The following is a 14,642-nucleotide window of genomic DNA, read 5'->3' as shown; positions in this document are numbered from 1 at the left end:
GTTTCATCTGACCGCAGCACTTTCTCCCAAGCCTTCTCTGACTCCTTAAGATGTTCACTAGCCTGCACATGTGCCTTGTTCTGCAGGGGGACCTTGCTGGTACCATACAGCGTAGAGTGTTATCAGTATTACCATGGTCACAACTGCCTTCAGATGATTAACAAGCTCCTCCCATGTAAATGGCCTGCATTTGTATAGCGCTTTACACTACATTCAGTCATCCACCCATTCACACACAGGCAATGGCAAGCTACATTGTAGTCACACAGCTGCCCTGGGGCGCACTGACAGAGGCCGGACACTGGCGCCACCGGGCCCTCTGACCACCACCAGTAGGCAAACATGGGGTTAGTATCTTGCCCAAGGAGAGCCAGGAGGCAGCCTGGGATCGAACCACCGACCTTCTGATTAATGGCTGACCTGCTCTGCCACCTGAGCTACAGCCACCTCCATGTAGTTTTGGTCTGATCCCCCATCATAATCATACTCACCCAATGAAGCAAGATCTTGCATCGAACTCCATCGAATGAGGGTGACTGGTGACCATTTCATATCATTGCCATTTCCAAATAATTGCACCAACAGATGTCACCTTCTCACTAAACATCTTGCTAATGGTCTTATAGCCCACTCCAGCCTAGTGCAGGTCTACAATCTTGCCCTGACATCCTTTGACAGCTCTGACAGCTTATCGTTGAGAGGTTGTAATGGAAGAAACAGAGTTTTTTGGCTTTATGCACATTACAGGTTTATGCACATTACAGGTTCTCCAGTAGTAAATAAATAGTAAGTAAATAAATGAATAAAATAAATTGAATTGAGTAGCTACAATTGATTGACTGACTGTAATCTCGGCCCCATTGGACACACAAACAATCTGTGGGAACCAAAATCCTGACTGGGTTGTAGGCGATCAAATACTTCTTCGCTGAATGACATGCAAATCAACTTTTATGTAATGTCTTTTTTTTCTGGATTTTTGCTTTATATTCTGTCTCTCTGCATTAAAATCAAATGGCCAAATAATGAGGGACTGTTCACAAACTGGATCAAATAACTATTACCCTCAGTATAAGGCCTCCTGCTTCTCTTAAACCATCTGCTTCTCCTACTACACGACGGGGGAGTTTTTCAGGTTTTTCACTGGAATGAGGCCCGTGGTTCTTGCGTGATGCCTATCGGGGACGTGATGTAACAAGTGAGGCAGGGCGCCACCTCCCGATTCTGACATACCAGAGCGCGCTCATTACGCAACACTCCAAATATCCAATCGGCAAAGAAGTCTGCCGGTCTCAGTCTGCGTGCAGCTGCCGCTCAGAAAGGCGAAGAAGGCATGTCGTACACTAAGTTTGTAGCACCCTTGGTCAGGGCAAACTCCGGCAGCATCCGAAAACTGCGGATTTCGCCTGCGAGATGCCGCTCAACAGTCGCATCCACCAAAACTCGAGAAGAGAAGGAGCAGCAGCAGCAGAAGACGAATGGCTGCACCGTGGTAGAGGCTGCGCCGGTTGAACTCATCAGCCAGTCTAGAAAAGCTACCAAAGCTCCGCTGAGTAAAACCCACATCGACTTCGAAAACACACAGGAAGCCTATAAGAGCAAAGGTAATATTGAGCTGCTCCGGAGTCTGTTGGTCTTCAAGCTGTGTACGTTTGACATCCTGGTTGACAAGAACAAAGAGGTGAGTTGACGGGACTGATCGGCCCGATAACGCATCCTCTGTTAACCCTACACACACGTGCGTTCAGATCAGCACCAAACCGGTGCACCGCTTTACCAAAGCTCAATGAACTCTCCGCGTTGGCGCGCTATGAATGTGTTTCCGCTTTTGACTCGCCGAGGTGAAAATGAAAAAGGGGCTGTAAACCACTCAGGCAGAGTAACCTGTTGTTTTTCTTGTCCCTGTCATGTTTTCAGCTGATGGATCTGAGCAGGAAGCTGCTTGGACAGTGGATGTTTGAGAAGCTGATGAAGATGACCTTCTATGGGCAGTTTGTGGCAGGGGAAGACCACAACTCCATCAAACCGTTAATTCGGAAAAATGAGGCCTTTGGTGTGGGGGCAGTTTTGGACTACAGCGTGGAAGAAGACCTGACACAAGAGGAAGCGGAGAAGAAGGAGATGGAGTGAGTAGCAAATACACACGTAGGCTGATTTCTCCTTAAGGACTGTGGTGCGCACAACTTTGCAAATGCCATATAAGATAAGAGATAAGATAAACCTTGATATATGTGTGTGTCAGATGAGATTTAGTGAGCTGCATACCCAGGATTGTTCAGCTCACTAAATCCATAAAAGCCAGCTGAGTCAAGTTTATTTTGTATGGCACAACATCACATGGTGTCATCACAAGTGTGTAACTGCACCACGTCATAAAAACCCAGAGAAATCAGAAAACTGTGGAAGAGAGGTCCTCTCCATTACTTGTCTCCATGTGTGGCTGTAATAGGAGCCGCACACTAGAAGAGCAGCTCCAGGACTGAAAAAAAATCACAGTAATGGATATTTTAGCAGTGTTAGTACAACAAGTTCATTAAAAGACTGAGAAACTGTAGTACGTGTATTACCTGATTTGTATTGATATCTTTAATAGTGAATTAAATGAGTAATTTGACTGTTAGTTTCCACAGAAGTATTTAGGTCTATGTCTCCATGCATATAGCTCATGTTTTAGAGCCTCTCCTCTCATTTTGCCTCTTCTCTTCGGCACATTAACTAACCATATGCACATATGAAAAAATGTAGTTGTGATATTTGAAATGCTCTTGGTTAACCATTGCCTGTGTCTCTGTACTAAGTTGTCCCTCTGGAAATTATCACTTAAGTTCAAGTTATGTGTCCTACTTGAGTGTCAAAACTATTCCTCTGGGCTGCACTTTGATATCAGTGTCCTCTTATCTTATCACCTCACAGACGGCTTCTGTTAGGCTTTTTATCAAAGCAGTGCCAGTCATAACATGTAATGCTTTATAATCAAAACCTAATTTGTTTGTGTTATTCTCAGGCAGTTCAACAGTGCTTGTCCTCTATTGGCTCGCTAAGACAGGCCTCCCTGCTCTGATTGGTTGAGCCAGTTTTTCAGAGATGGGATGGGCATCATTGAAAGGCCTCAGGGTTGCCATGAGAGTTGCTTTCAGGAGGCACATTGAGGCACACTAGCAAGTGTTACACAATATTCTGTGATTTAAAATACCCACAGTGCTCTACTTAGGACTATCCCAACACACACAAACAGACACAGGAGGAACTAAACTGCTTTTTCTGATAAAGACCAATGATGCCTCATCATGCTAACTAACAGATGCTAACACTAAGGATATTTCCTCTGTACTTTTTTTTTTTTTTTACAAGTTCTAAAAAAAAATCTGTTAGTTAATTTAAAAAATCAATCAAAAATCTAGTTTTGATTTTTATTTTGGTTAACTAAAATGTTCTTTCAAATCAAGTTTTAGTTTTTAGTTTAGTTTTAGTTCACCTTGGCTATTTGCCTTTGTTCCCCAATGCGTCTCTCACGTCGCAACATAACTTGAAAAGCAGGTCATTGTCACGGTTGCATAAGATTTCATTGTGACTGTTAAAAGAACGAAACAGTGCTTTTTATCATCATGTCATCTGTCTTTTTGAAACTTTTCAGACTTTCCGCTATTCATTGTCTTATTACTGTTAGTATGCTGTGTTATAAAAGTTGCTATTGATCTGACTGAAAGAAACAAAGATGAGACAAATTTTCTGTTGCCTTATTTTTTTTTTTTTACTGTTCTAATGACAATTTTTTTTTTTACAGTTCATGTGTTTCTGAGGCAGAGAAAGAAAGTCCAGGTATGTGTGTCAGTAAAAAACAAAACTAACAAACTTTATTTTATTTTTTATTTTATTTTGCATACGTCTCTGACTAAAGAACTGCCGTGGAGTAAGCTGACAAGGCTGAGCTGCTGACTAGTCAGCTGCTTCAGCTGTTCGGTGGTTTAGTATGCATAGTTATGCATCCACGTAGTCTAGTCAGGATGTTACTGGTTATAACTGGATCTTGTGGGGGCTGAAATGTCAAGTTCAACAGACACTGCGGGGTGAAGCTGGGTAGTGTTTAAGGGGTTGATATTTAATGTGTTTGTGTATCATTTACCTGTTGGCAATCACTCTGAGACAAACTTATTTTATACTTACTTCAAATCAGTCTTTGTGGGAGCTGAATTAAAAGTGCTAATGTGTTACATGCACATTGATTTGCAACCAGAGTGGCTAGTTTTAAATGAATAAAGTAAAGCTTGTTTTTGATATCTATTGTGCTCTCAGTAATTGTAACAAACTAAAAAAAATGCCCCCCTTTAGGATGGAATTCCTTCTGATGAAAATCCATTCACGTTGTAGGATAAATGATAGCAGTAAAACTGCTCCTCTTAAATCAAATGCAATCAGTTAAGGCAGCATTATAGCCATCGTGTTACTTCAGGGCTCTCGGATTCGTCGGAGCTCTCCAATGACCATCCCGGATTTTCCACCGCCTCCTTTTCCTCCCTCGGTTTTCACAAACACATTTGTCTCTATTACAGTTACATCATCTGCAAAGCTTAAAAATAAAACACATGCACCTCCAGGATTTTATGCAAGAGGTATCTTGCATGCTATCTAGGTCCCGAATAAAGCTGACTTCTTTGGGGGCAGTCACTGATGCAAGAGTAAAGAAATCATGATTTCTAATTTCTAATCTTCTGGTCAATATTATTTTTATATGTAAGTATGTGTGTGTGTTAGAATTACATTGTCTAGCCCTATGAGTAGTTCAAATTCCTAATTAAATATTTATTGGTAACTTGAACAAATTTATCATTTTATTAAGGCATTTTTTAAAATACATATAGTTGTTATTAATTGTTGCATGTGTGACGATGTTCATGCAAACTTTCGTTCAGATTGGGCCACCTGTTAAGGAAGAGCTTGGGTACATACAGGCATTATGAGCAAGGGAAATGGTTATTGGTTATTGGTCAGCCAGGTTTTCAGAATCTATTTCACAAATTTTTTAGCAAGTTATCAAGAAGACACCACTTTTCTCTGCACTGCATTCTCTATATCTGTGATGCTCCACTGCTACATGTGCTCCACATATGAGCTATATAATAATAACAACAATCCTAAATTCCCTCAAAAATCTTGTTCTTATTTGCACATATAGGACAAAATATGCACTGGATACCTTTGATAGACCATTATAGTTGCATAGTAATGATGTGTTGTTTAGGCTCTAAATCTCCTTTGTATGTGAATTGATTATTAATCGTCGGGATATCAAAATCTTGGTGAACTTGAGGGTTTTTTTTCATGCAACAAGCCACTAAAGTTGCGTCTCACTTCAGGTGCGGATCATCGTGAGAAGAAGTACAAGGCCCATCGTCAGTTTGGAGACAGGCGCGGGGGAGTTATCAGTGCACGAACTTACTTCTATGCAGATGAGGCCAAATGTGATATGCAAATGGAGACATTCATAAACTGCATTAAAGCTTCTGGTAAGTAGTACAACTGCTGGTCAAGCACAGTTTGGGTTCATTTTAATAGTGTAAAACATAAATACTTAAAAAGTAATTTAACGAAGTAGATTATTTATTTAAAGAAAAAAAATCTAATAAAAAAAAAGTGACATGAGGTTTGTTGTTTCCTCTCAGGTGGAGCTTCTAATGATGGATTTTCTGCTATCAAAATGACTGCACTGGGTCGTCCACAGTTCCTTGTAAGATTAACGTTTTTCATTCATTCATTGTTAACTGAAACGTAGTGTCGCAGGGTTTAGACTTAAGTCTTAAATGACCTTAATTTAGCAAAGAAATGTAGCAGAAGAACTAGTCTGACTACAGGAGGAAATCGTTTTCTTTTTACTTGATCACTTCAAAGTTTTGATCAGTAAAAAAAGGAGTTTTTACATCTCAGTGTCAAAGATTAAAAGATAGTTAAACTGTTTGATTTTTGTCTGTAAACAAACTACTCTTGTGGTCAGTTAACCCCATTACAAACCCTCGGATAAAACTACTGCTGTTACTTGATAATTAATATGTTGCCCTCTGTTCAAACAGCTCCAGTTTTCCGAAGTCCTGGTTAAATGGAGACGGTTTTTTAACTTCCTGTCGGCGCAACAGGGAAAATCTCAAATGACGGTTTTAGAACAGAAACTGGAGCTGGAGCAGCTCAAGGTGATATGCAAGTTTATGCTCAAATGATGTCTTCATGTCATTTTTTTTTTAGTTATTTTTAAGGTGTTCCAACCTTTATGGTTCTCAATAATGAACTGAGGTGTACTCTCATTGTAGGAAAGTTTGACTGAGCTGGGTGTTGGAGCCAAAGATGACATAGAGAACTGGTTTACTGGAGAGAAGCTGGGCCTGTCTGGGTAGGACAGTCACTCATTTGTTTACAATTAATCTCCTTTAACTGCACCTTACTAATTCTTCATCCAAGTTATTTCTAGTTTTACCTTTATTCAGCTTTTTCTCTTTTGGCTTTATATTCTCATGTCTTACTTCTAGAACAATTGATCTGTTGGACTGGAACAGTTTAATAAACGACACAACAAAGATTTCAAATCTGCTTATGGTGCCAAACCTTCAGGTGAGTCATCATCACATGACGTTTTAGTGGTTTGGAGGTGGGAGAAAAAACGACTGGATTTCAGCTGTTTGGTTTGAATGATCACAGGTATTGCTTCATCTCTTCGCTGTTTCTTATTCCCTGTGCAATACACAGATAAGCTGTTACCAGGCACTCCATGTTTGTTCAGCCATTTCCACTGAAGTGGAAAAGATTTTCATGCTTGACTGAACGCAAACATAAAACACCCTTTGCCTTAATGCCTTCCCTACTACCTTTTGTTCAAAACCTTTACTGGCCTTACTAAAAAGAGAATCGGCTGTTTAATTCAGGCCAACTGCAAAGAATCTGCGGTGGGATTTTAGGAGAGCATCAAGTTAGTTACAGTTAAGATAATATGAACTTAGTAAAGGTAATCTATGCTATTTTATGTCTACTGTTGATAACAGAAATACAACTGTGTTCGACAATCAAATGTCTCTCCCTTTTTTGTACTTGTTCTGCTATTAATCTTGTTATTTCTTCTCATTTGTGGCCTCCTTTGGTCACTTGTTGTCTTATCTCTCCATTTTCACTGTGTCACAGCATTACCTTCCACATTTTAGAAGCTTATAAAGCCAACAAATCCAAACTTTGGAGGCTTTTAAAGGCCAATGAAAAAGATGACTACCTTTTTCTGTTAATTATTATGAACTTTTAAAGTAGATAAAATGCTTCTTGTACATGGCTTTTCTAATTTATGATTTATCTATAGCTATGTTATTAAATTTATGGTGTAATAAACGATTTAAAATGAGGAATAAAACTAGAAAAATGAAGTGCCAACAACAGCAACAGCTGTGTTTCTCACCTTGTCATAAAGTCTTTATTGCTTTGTGGCAACAAGTTAAATTGCCAACCTGGGGGAACATTATGCCTTCCCACCACAAGCAAAAACATTTTAATGCATTAGAATAGCATGTTTTGGGACTTGTTTTGGGAAGTGCTCATTTCGCATTGGCCATGTAGCCAGTATAATTGAGGGCAGCTGACAAATATAGGAAACGTTTCTGGCACCGATGTTGAACTCTTTCCTGCCAGTCACATGGAGATAAAATTTACGGCTTTATATTAATCATAAAGTCGATTAATATCTTTTTGTTTTGGTTGCATAGACCGGCCATCTGGAGCCTTTGCTGAATATATTTACCGAAGAAGAAGAGAGGCAGATGAAGAGAATGCTGCAGAGAGTGGATATTCTGGCCAAGGTGAGGACACTAAGCAACCTGTACCTGCAAATAGTGTGGGCAACAATATAGGGATAGGACACGGTTTTATATGGTGCTTCATATTTTACTCTCTAATTGTTTTTGTGCACTCCAGCATGCTGTAGAGAACGGGGTGAGGCTAATGGTGGATGCCGAGCAGACGTACTTCCAACCAGCTATCAGTCGCCTGACCCTGGAAATGCAGAGGAAATTCAACAGAGAAAAGCCAGTCATTTTCAACACCTACCAGTGTTACCTCAAGGTGAAACTGCAGTTTTCTCAATGAAGCTGAACTCGACTGATAAACTAGTGTGTGTCGTGATGATTGTTGCTACTTACTAACCTATCGAAGCACACAGAGTATACCGATAGTGTTTTTATTTTGCAGTATTTCTTTAAATATGCTTTAACAATGCTTTATTAGTTAAAGCAATGTTTTATAAGAAACAGGAAGTTTCTTTGCCAGAGTGCTTTCCAAACTGTGGCACATCAGTTTGTTTATTACACAAAAATTAGTCCCAAATCTGCCAATACTACTGCCAGTTTCTCCCTCAATAATCTGTCCATAAGTAAGGAGGTGAAATGTATTTATATCTCAGCATCCAAGATCAAAATCTGTAAACTGGGTCTTAAGCAGTGTCCACAGATCTTAAGTCCAGTGGGAACAACTTCAACAGCTCCACAACCTCAGAAATACATAATTTCCTTGAGTCCTTAGCCTGGACCGAGGTACCACCAGAAAAATGTTTGTACTTCATGAAAATGTTTTATCTCTCATCCAAGCGGCTTCTTCATTCCTAAAACCAAATGGTGGAGAGTGCCAGTTGTATAATCCCTAGTGTGGGTTGTCGTTTAAGATTATTAATCATGTGCCTCATCACATGAAACAAGGTCTGAGAAATACTTTTCTTTCCAAGCTTATTGCACTACCGTGACCTGGATGACTGAGAACCTACACAGATAGTGGCACCTGACCACAGAGAGTGCTGAAAGTGATCACCACAATCTTCATCTGAACTCTAAACTTTATGTGCAGTGTAAAGAGAACAAACAGGATCTGATAATTATGACACTTTTCTTGTGATTGTAGTGATGAGGAAGATATAACTACAAGTTAAGAGCTCTCCACATTTTTTCCTTAAATGATATGGCTTTTTATATATATTAAAAAAACAAAAGATATTTTGTGCACATTAATCATGCAATTTTGCATCTACCGATGTTACAATTAGCATAATTGTGGTTATTTTATGCTAGGTTTGGATGCCCTTTTAAGTTTGTGTTGTTAACGGCATTTAGGAAGCCTACGACAACGTGACCTTGGATGTTGAGCTGTCTCGGCGGGAGGGTTGGTACTTTGGTGCCAAACTCGTTCGCGGAGCCTACATGTACCAAGAGAGAGCCAGGGCGAAGGAAATTGGATATGAGGATCCAATAAACCCAGACTATGAGGCCACTAACAGGATGTATCATAAGTAAGTCTTGAATTTTTATCAAGCCGCTTGGTGATTCTGCTAGAAATTGCATAAATCCTAACCATCTGTTCCACTGTTTGTTTAGGTGTTTGGAGTATGTGCTGGAGGAGATTGAACACAGCAGGAAAGCAAATGTCATGGTTGCAACTCACAATGAGGACACAGTGAAGTTCACCCTCGATAAGTACGTTTTGTCCTTGAGCACTTTACATGTGCAGAGACAAAACTCAGATTTAGTTTGAGCATGTACAAATACCCTAAAGCTTTCATTTCTGAAGGATTAACCCTAACAGTCTGAACTCATACTTGTATAACTGCTCAAAGTGAAATATTCCTTGTAAAGCCTCCAAAGCAGCTGTAGGGTTAACAGAGAGTGGTGGGATAGTATGTTCCACATCTGATTATGTAACAGTCCTTTAAAATGTGTTTCTCTGTTTTTTTTTTTTTGTTTTTTTTCCAGGATGAATGAAATGGGCCTGTCACCCACTGAGAATAAAGTTTACTTTGGACAGCTGCTGGGGATGTGTGACCAGATCAGCTTCCCACTAGGTATGTTACACTCAGCACTAAAGTAAACTGCATGCTGCAAAATCACCGAGGCACATGTCATGTAGGCGTGTGGTCATGTGGTCAAAGACGTACCACTGAAGTGTTGTTCCCAGTGATGTCAATGCTACGATATCCAGGCAGTCACTGACCTTGTCTGAGGTCATGTTGACAGCAAACACTTTGTGTTGCCAGTGCCCTTCACTTAGTGTTAGAAAATGTCACGCTTGTCCTGTCATAGTAGTCTGAGGAGAAGTTTAATGCTACTCTTATTCCTGTGAATGATATTAATCATTGTACAAACACAACATAACATTTATCATCCAGGTTCTTTAACAGCTGCTTCAACTTTATATTTTTAGACTGTTGCTGTTTAAGTCATTTGTTTGATTTTGCAGATGATTAATCCCTCAATACAAAGGAGATATCTATATCTGAGAAACTCACTAAAAGAGGAGTCAGACCTCGGTGTCACTTAACACTCTCAGGCTCAAATTAAACTGCTTGTTGCTCATGCACTGGGTAAAACTGGTTGCAAAAAAAAGGTGCTGCACTAAAAAGCTTCCACTAATTGCTTGGATTGCCTGTGGTTTTTATTTATGTCTACTAAAACTCTCCAACTAGTAGCCGAGTGGTAGTTAAAAGCCTAGCAAAAATGTAAAAGGTTCGCCTTCAAAGTAAAAGTTTTCAAAAGGTAAAGCTTTTATTTTACTTTACGATGGTTTCACTTCAGCTCGGAAAACAGCTGGCCAGTATTTTTAGACAAGTCCTTCACTTTCAGGCAAATAACGAATGTCACTGACTGCACTCTAGACCTGTGTGGCTCGGCTTGTAGCATTTATTTTCCTCCAGCCTCCAGCTTTCACTCACAATCAGTCGGGGGGATGGTCTCTAAGCCAGTGTGACTAGGGCCTTATTCACTTGATCCTACATTGTCCCATGATTGTTAGTGGTCAAGTGTCTGCAGAACCTCAATTTATTAGTTTTATTGCAATTTAAAAGTGATTTATTAGGAATTTGATTTATAGTTTCTTCCGCACCATTCGTTACTTCACCTTTTTTCACTGAACATTAACACTCCCCATACCTCCCCCTACGTTGGTTAGCGGAACAGTCGAGCACACAACAGGACTTTGGCTCATCTGTGTGCTCACAACTTGAAATATTCTGGTTTAAACTGGGGTCTTGCATGATTTCACAGGACTCTTACTTCAACTATTGTGAAACAGGCACAGTTGGACATCACGTAGATTGTGAACTTAAAGACCGTTTAATGTCCAGTCTGACTACACGAGTCATTTGTGTTCCCACATGCACCTCTGTCAGGTGTTGTCTGGAAAGCTCAGGACTTCAGTGCATGTGTGAATACAACTTTGTACCCTCTGTTTGTTCACTTCATTCGCGATTGTTAACTTAATGTATTCTTGTATTATAAGCAGAATGTATCGACTGCATGCTGTTATACACCATATTCACACATGGTGGTGACTGTGAACACTGAATCTCCTTCTCTTATCTGAAAACAGGCCAAGCAGGTTTTCCAGTCTACAAATACGTTCCATACGGCCCTGTCAATGAAGTAATCCCCTACCTGTCCCGCCGTGCTCAAGAGAACCGCGGGATCATGAAGAGATCCCAGAGAGAGAGGAGCCTGCTGTGGAAGGAGCTCAGGCGCAGACTGCTGGCTGGTCAGATTATCTACAAGCCTGTTTACTAAATCACATTTGCAGACAATATGCAAAATATTTCTGGGCATTCCACCCTTCTTGGTGTACCTCTGTGTTAGCTGCTCTTTGTAGCTGGGACTTGTCTTTCCTGGTTCACTAGAGGACAGAGCAAAGACTGTTTTTCAGCTTTACTGACAAATATTTTAAATATTTAAGTATTCATGCAATACAGTAGTGCTGATTTATTGCAGCAGAAGATGTTAGGTCACATTAAAATGTGATTTTAGTATTTGTTTAACTTTTAAACTGGCCTTGATAATTCTTAAAATCAGCATACATCTAAAAACTTTTTAAAAATAACTTAATGTGTGTGTATTTCTAAATGGTGGTCTTCCCTGATAGACTACATTGAATTATTCAGTGGAAGATAAGAAATTAGGTTTGAATGCCAAAGTTGGCCTACTTGTGTGCATAAAAGCCATCCTGTGCTTTTAAAAATTGTACTCTTTGCATGTTGTGGTAAGTATTGTGTTGAGTTAAAAGATACAAGTGCCTTATGGTTATTTTTTTCTTACTGTACACCACTCCAAAGGGTAAACCTTTTTAATTAGGGATTATGTGTGAAAACATAATTACTTTGCATTATAGCAACTTTAATTGTATTAAAACTGCATACATCTGTAGTCACGTTTGTGGTTTTTAATCATAATCAGTTCTATAAAATTGTAAACAATAGATTTTGCATCCCGGGAAAGATGATCCCTGTTTCAGTCTCTCATGTCCACTCCACAAAAGAGGAACGGCAGATCAAATGGAATTATTGCTGCAGATGCCTGCAGGCGAGATAACTACCTAGTCTTTTGAAGCACATGTTTGCAGGAGCAAACCTTCATTTCGCCTCTGATAAAACAAACAGCAAACAGAGAGACTCGGTGTGATCCATTTGAGGAGTTATTAATGTTTTGATGCTTCAGTTGTTGACATCTGCCAGATGGCCTAAATTTCACAATCGGTGAAATCGACGGCATGCTCTGATCCATGAACGGTGACAGATGTTCAAAGCAGAAACACGGGGACTGTTGTGACCTATGTTTCAAAATGTTAAAAAAAATCATGCCGTAGATAATTTAGCAGTTTTTAGGTAGCTTTCATTCAAGTACTACAAGAACAATTGCACTATTATATAATATAAGCTGTGGGCGAGGTGAAATGGCATGTGGCTTTTGTGATCATGGAGAAGAATTTTACAAAGAGGTGTTGTTGTGAGCATCTTTGAATGATTTGTGTTACCTTTAATTTGTCACCCATACAGTTTATTGTATATGTAGATGTCAATTTCTGATGAGAGATGTTGTCTTGTGTCTTCTCTTTTATTTTCTTGTTTTATTTCGTCATCACTGCTGTATCAAGATATTATGTACTTGTGTAAATATATGTAAATAAATAAAATAGTTAATTTTAAAGAAAAAGAACAAGAAATGTTTGTTTGTTTTTTCTTATTCAGACTGCAAATGTTTATGGTGGTCCCAAAGACTGACATAATTCAGTTCAATTCTCAAATCACTTTTTTTCTATAACACCAATTCACAGCAGTTTGCTTAAGGTGCTTTATACTATAAGGTAAAGACCCTACAAATTTAGAAAGAAACTCCAACATTCAGATAACCCCCTACGAACAAGCACTTTGTGACACTGGGAGGGAAAACCTCATTTTTTGCAGGAACAAACCTCTGGGAGAACCATGCTTAAGGAGGGGCAGCCATGTGCCATGATCGTTGGGATTGAGGAGAAAGGGAAGAGAGCAGAGAGAGAGACAGGACAAAAGACAATGGGAGACAGAGCTTTTAATAAATACTGCTGATTAAATACAATAGCGGTGTGTAAACGGAGAGTGGAAAGAGATGGGTAAAGAAAATGCTTGGTGCATCATGGTAAGCTCCTCAGCAGCCTAGGCCTATTGCAGTGTAATTAAGGAAGGGTTTATGGTCACCTGATCCAGTCCTAACTATAACCTTTATCAAAAAGGAAAGCTTAATGCCTAATTTTAAAGTGGGTTACACGACATATTTATTAGATATTTCAGATTTTACATAAAGATCTTTTTTAGAACCATGAGCAATAACCTTTATGTCTTAAAGATATACCTGTGTTCATCTGGGTTCGTGGGCAGATAAAGCTGTGTGTCATCTGCATAGCAATGAAATGTCTTCTAAAAATACTTCCTAAGGGAAGCATGTATAAAGTGAAGACCAAAAAAAGTACTGGTCCCAGCACAGAACTCGGAGCTAAATTTTGTGTGGGAGGAAGATTCTCCATTACATGAACAAATTTGAATCTATCAGACATGTGATTCAAATCACTGCATGGTAATTCTAATCTCTGTAGTTAAATACCGTGGACAACAGTAGCTGCACTAAGGTCTAACAGGACAAACAGTGATGAGTCTACAGCCAGAGACTATAAGAAAACTATTTGTAACGTTCGCACCTTCTGCACTGCGATGTAGTCTAAATCCTGACTGAAACTGTTCAAATAAACCGCTGCTATGCAAATGATCAGTTAACTGTTTGATAATTACTCTTAGAAATCAGTCTATAATTAGCTAAGACAGCTGGATCAAATAACAGCTTTTTACTAAGTAATGTTTTAAAATCTGTCACCTTAAAAACTTGTGGAAATAAAAGAAGAATGACTATTTTAAGCTCCTGCCTCAGGCATTCCTACGTTTATCCAGTCTAAGCTGGTATAGGTTCAACCCTGCTCTTATTTTTTAGTGAAATACTCTGGATCACCCTCTGACGTATTCTGATGTCAGTGACATCAGCCGTAGCTGTTGCCACATAGGAGTGGGCTCCCTCTGCTAAGTTGATGTGACCTACTGGAACAGATAATTCAGTAAACTGCAACAGCAGCTGAGCCAACACCTGTGCCCAAGTATCTAGGGACAGAAGAAAAACAGTCAGTAAGCACAGCACACACGGCTATATCCAAACTGTACCATGTCTAACCTGAGCACCAACATTCTATATTGTAAGTGTAAAGATAATGAATGATAGTAAGATTTGTGTTCTCAGGAGTCCAAACTGCATCCATGAACATTTGTGCAAGCTTTGAAACAGTATATCCTAGCT

General features: G+C 39.5%; 1 protein-coding gene across 1 annotated transcript; it reads left to right on the top strand.

Annotated features, from left to right (window-relative positions):
- Positions 1 to 1,247: 1,247 nt before the first annotated feature.
- prodha (proline dehydrogenase (oxidase) 1a) lies at positions 1,248 to 12,990 on the top strand. Its single transcript, XM_085413874.1, has 14 exons — positions 1,248 to 1,681; positions 1,918 to 2,126; positions 3,785 to 3,819; positions 5,355 to 5,504; positions 5,661 to 5,725; positions 6,066 to 6,182; positions 6,300 to 6,379; positions 6,516 to 6,597; positions 7,731 to 7,823; positions 7,939 to 8,085; positions 9,123 to 9,298; positions 9,384 to 9,482; positions 9,759 to 9,847; positions 11,371 to 12,990. The coding sequence occupies exons 1-14, from the start codon at positions 1,334 to 1,336 to the stop codon at positions 11,559 to 11,561; spliced, it is 1,881 nt and encodes a 626-aa protein (XP_085270000.1). The 5' UTR covers positions 1,248 to 1,333; the 3' UTR covers positions 11,562 to 12,990.
- The last annotated feature ends 1,652 nt before the right edge of the window (positions 12,991 to 14,642 follow it).

The sequence above is a fragment of the Rhamphochromis longiceps genome, linkage group LG7 (genome assembly GCF_057381845.1).
Source record: "Rhamphochromis longiceps isolate RC_006_pf linkage group LG7, R_longiceps_female_GT1.1, whole genome shotgun sequence".
In the NCBI taxonomy this organism is placed as follows: Eukaryota; Metazoa; Chordata; class Actinopteri; order Cichliformes; family Cichlidae; genus Rhamphochromis; species Rhamphochromis longiceps.
This window is presented reverse-complemented; position numbering and strand designations above follow the sequence as displayed.

Bases quoted from the DNA above. Each gene is read 5' to 3' on its own strand.
- prodha (XM_085413874.1), top strand. From the start codon at position 1,334: ATGTCGTACACTAAGTTTGTAGCACCCTTGGTCAGGGCAAACTCCGGC. The intron at 2,127-3,784 runs GTGAGTAGCAAA...TTTTTTTTACAG, and splicing joins GCGGAGAAGAAGGAGATGGA to TTCATGTGTTTCTGAGGCAG. The intron at 9,299-9,383 runs GTAAGTCTTGAA...CTGTTTGTTTAG, and splicing joins ACTAACAGGATGTATCATAA to GTGTTTGGAGTATGTGCTGG.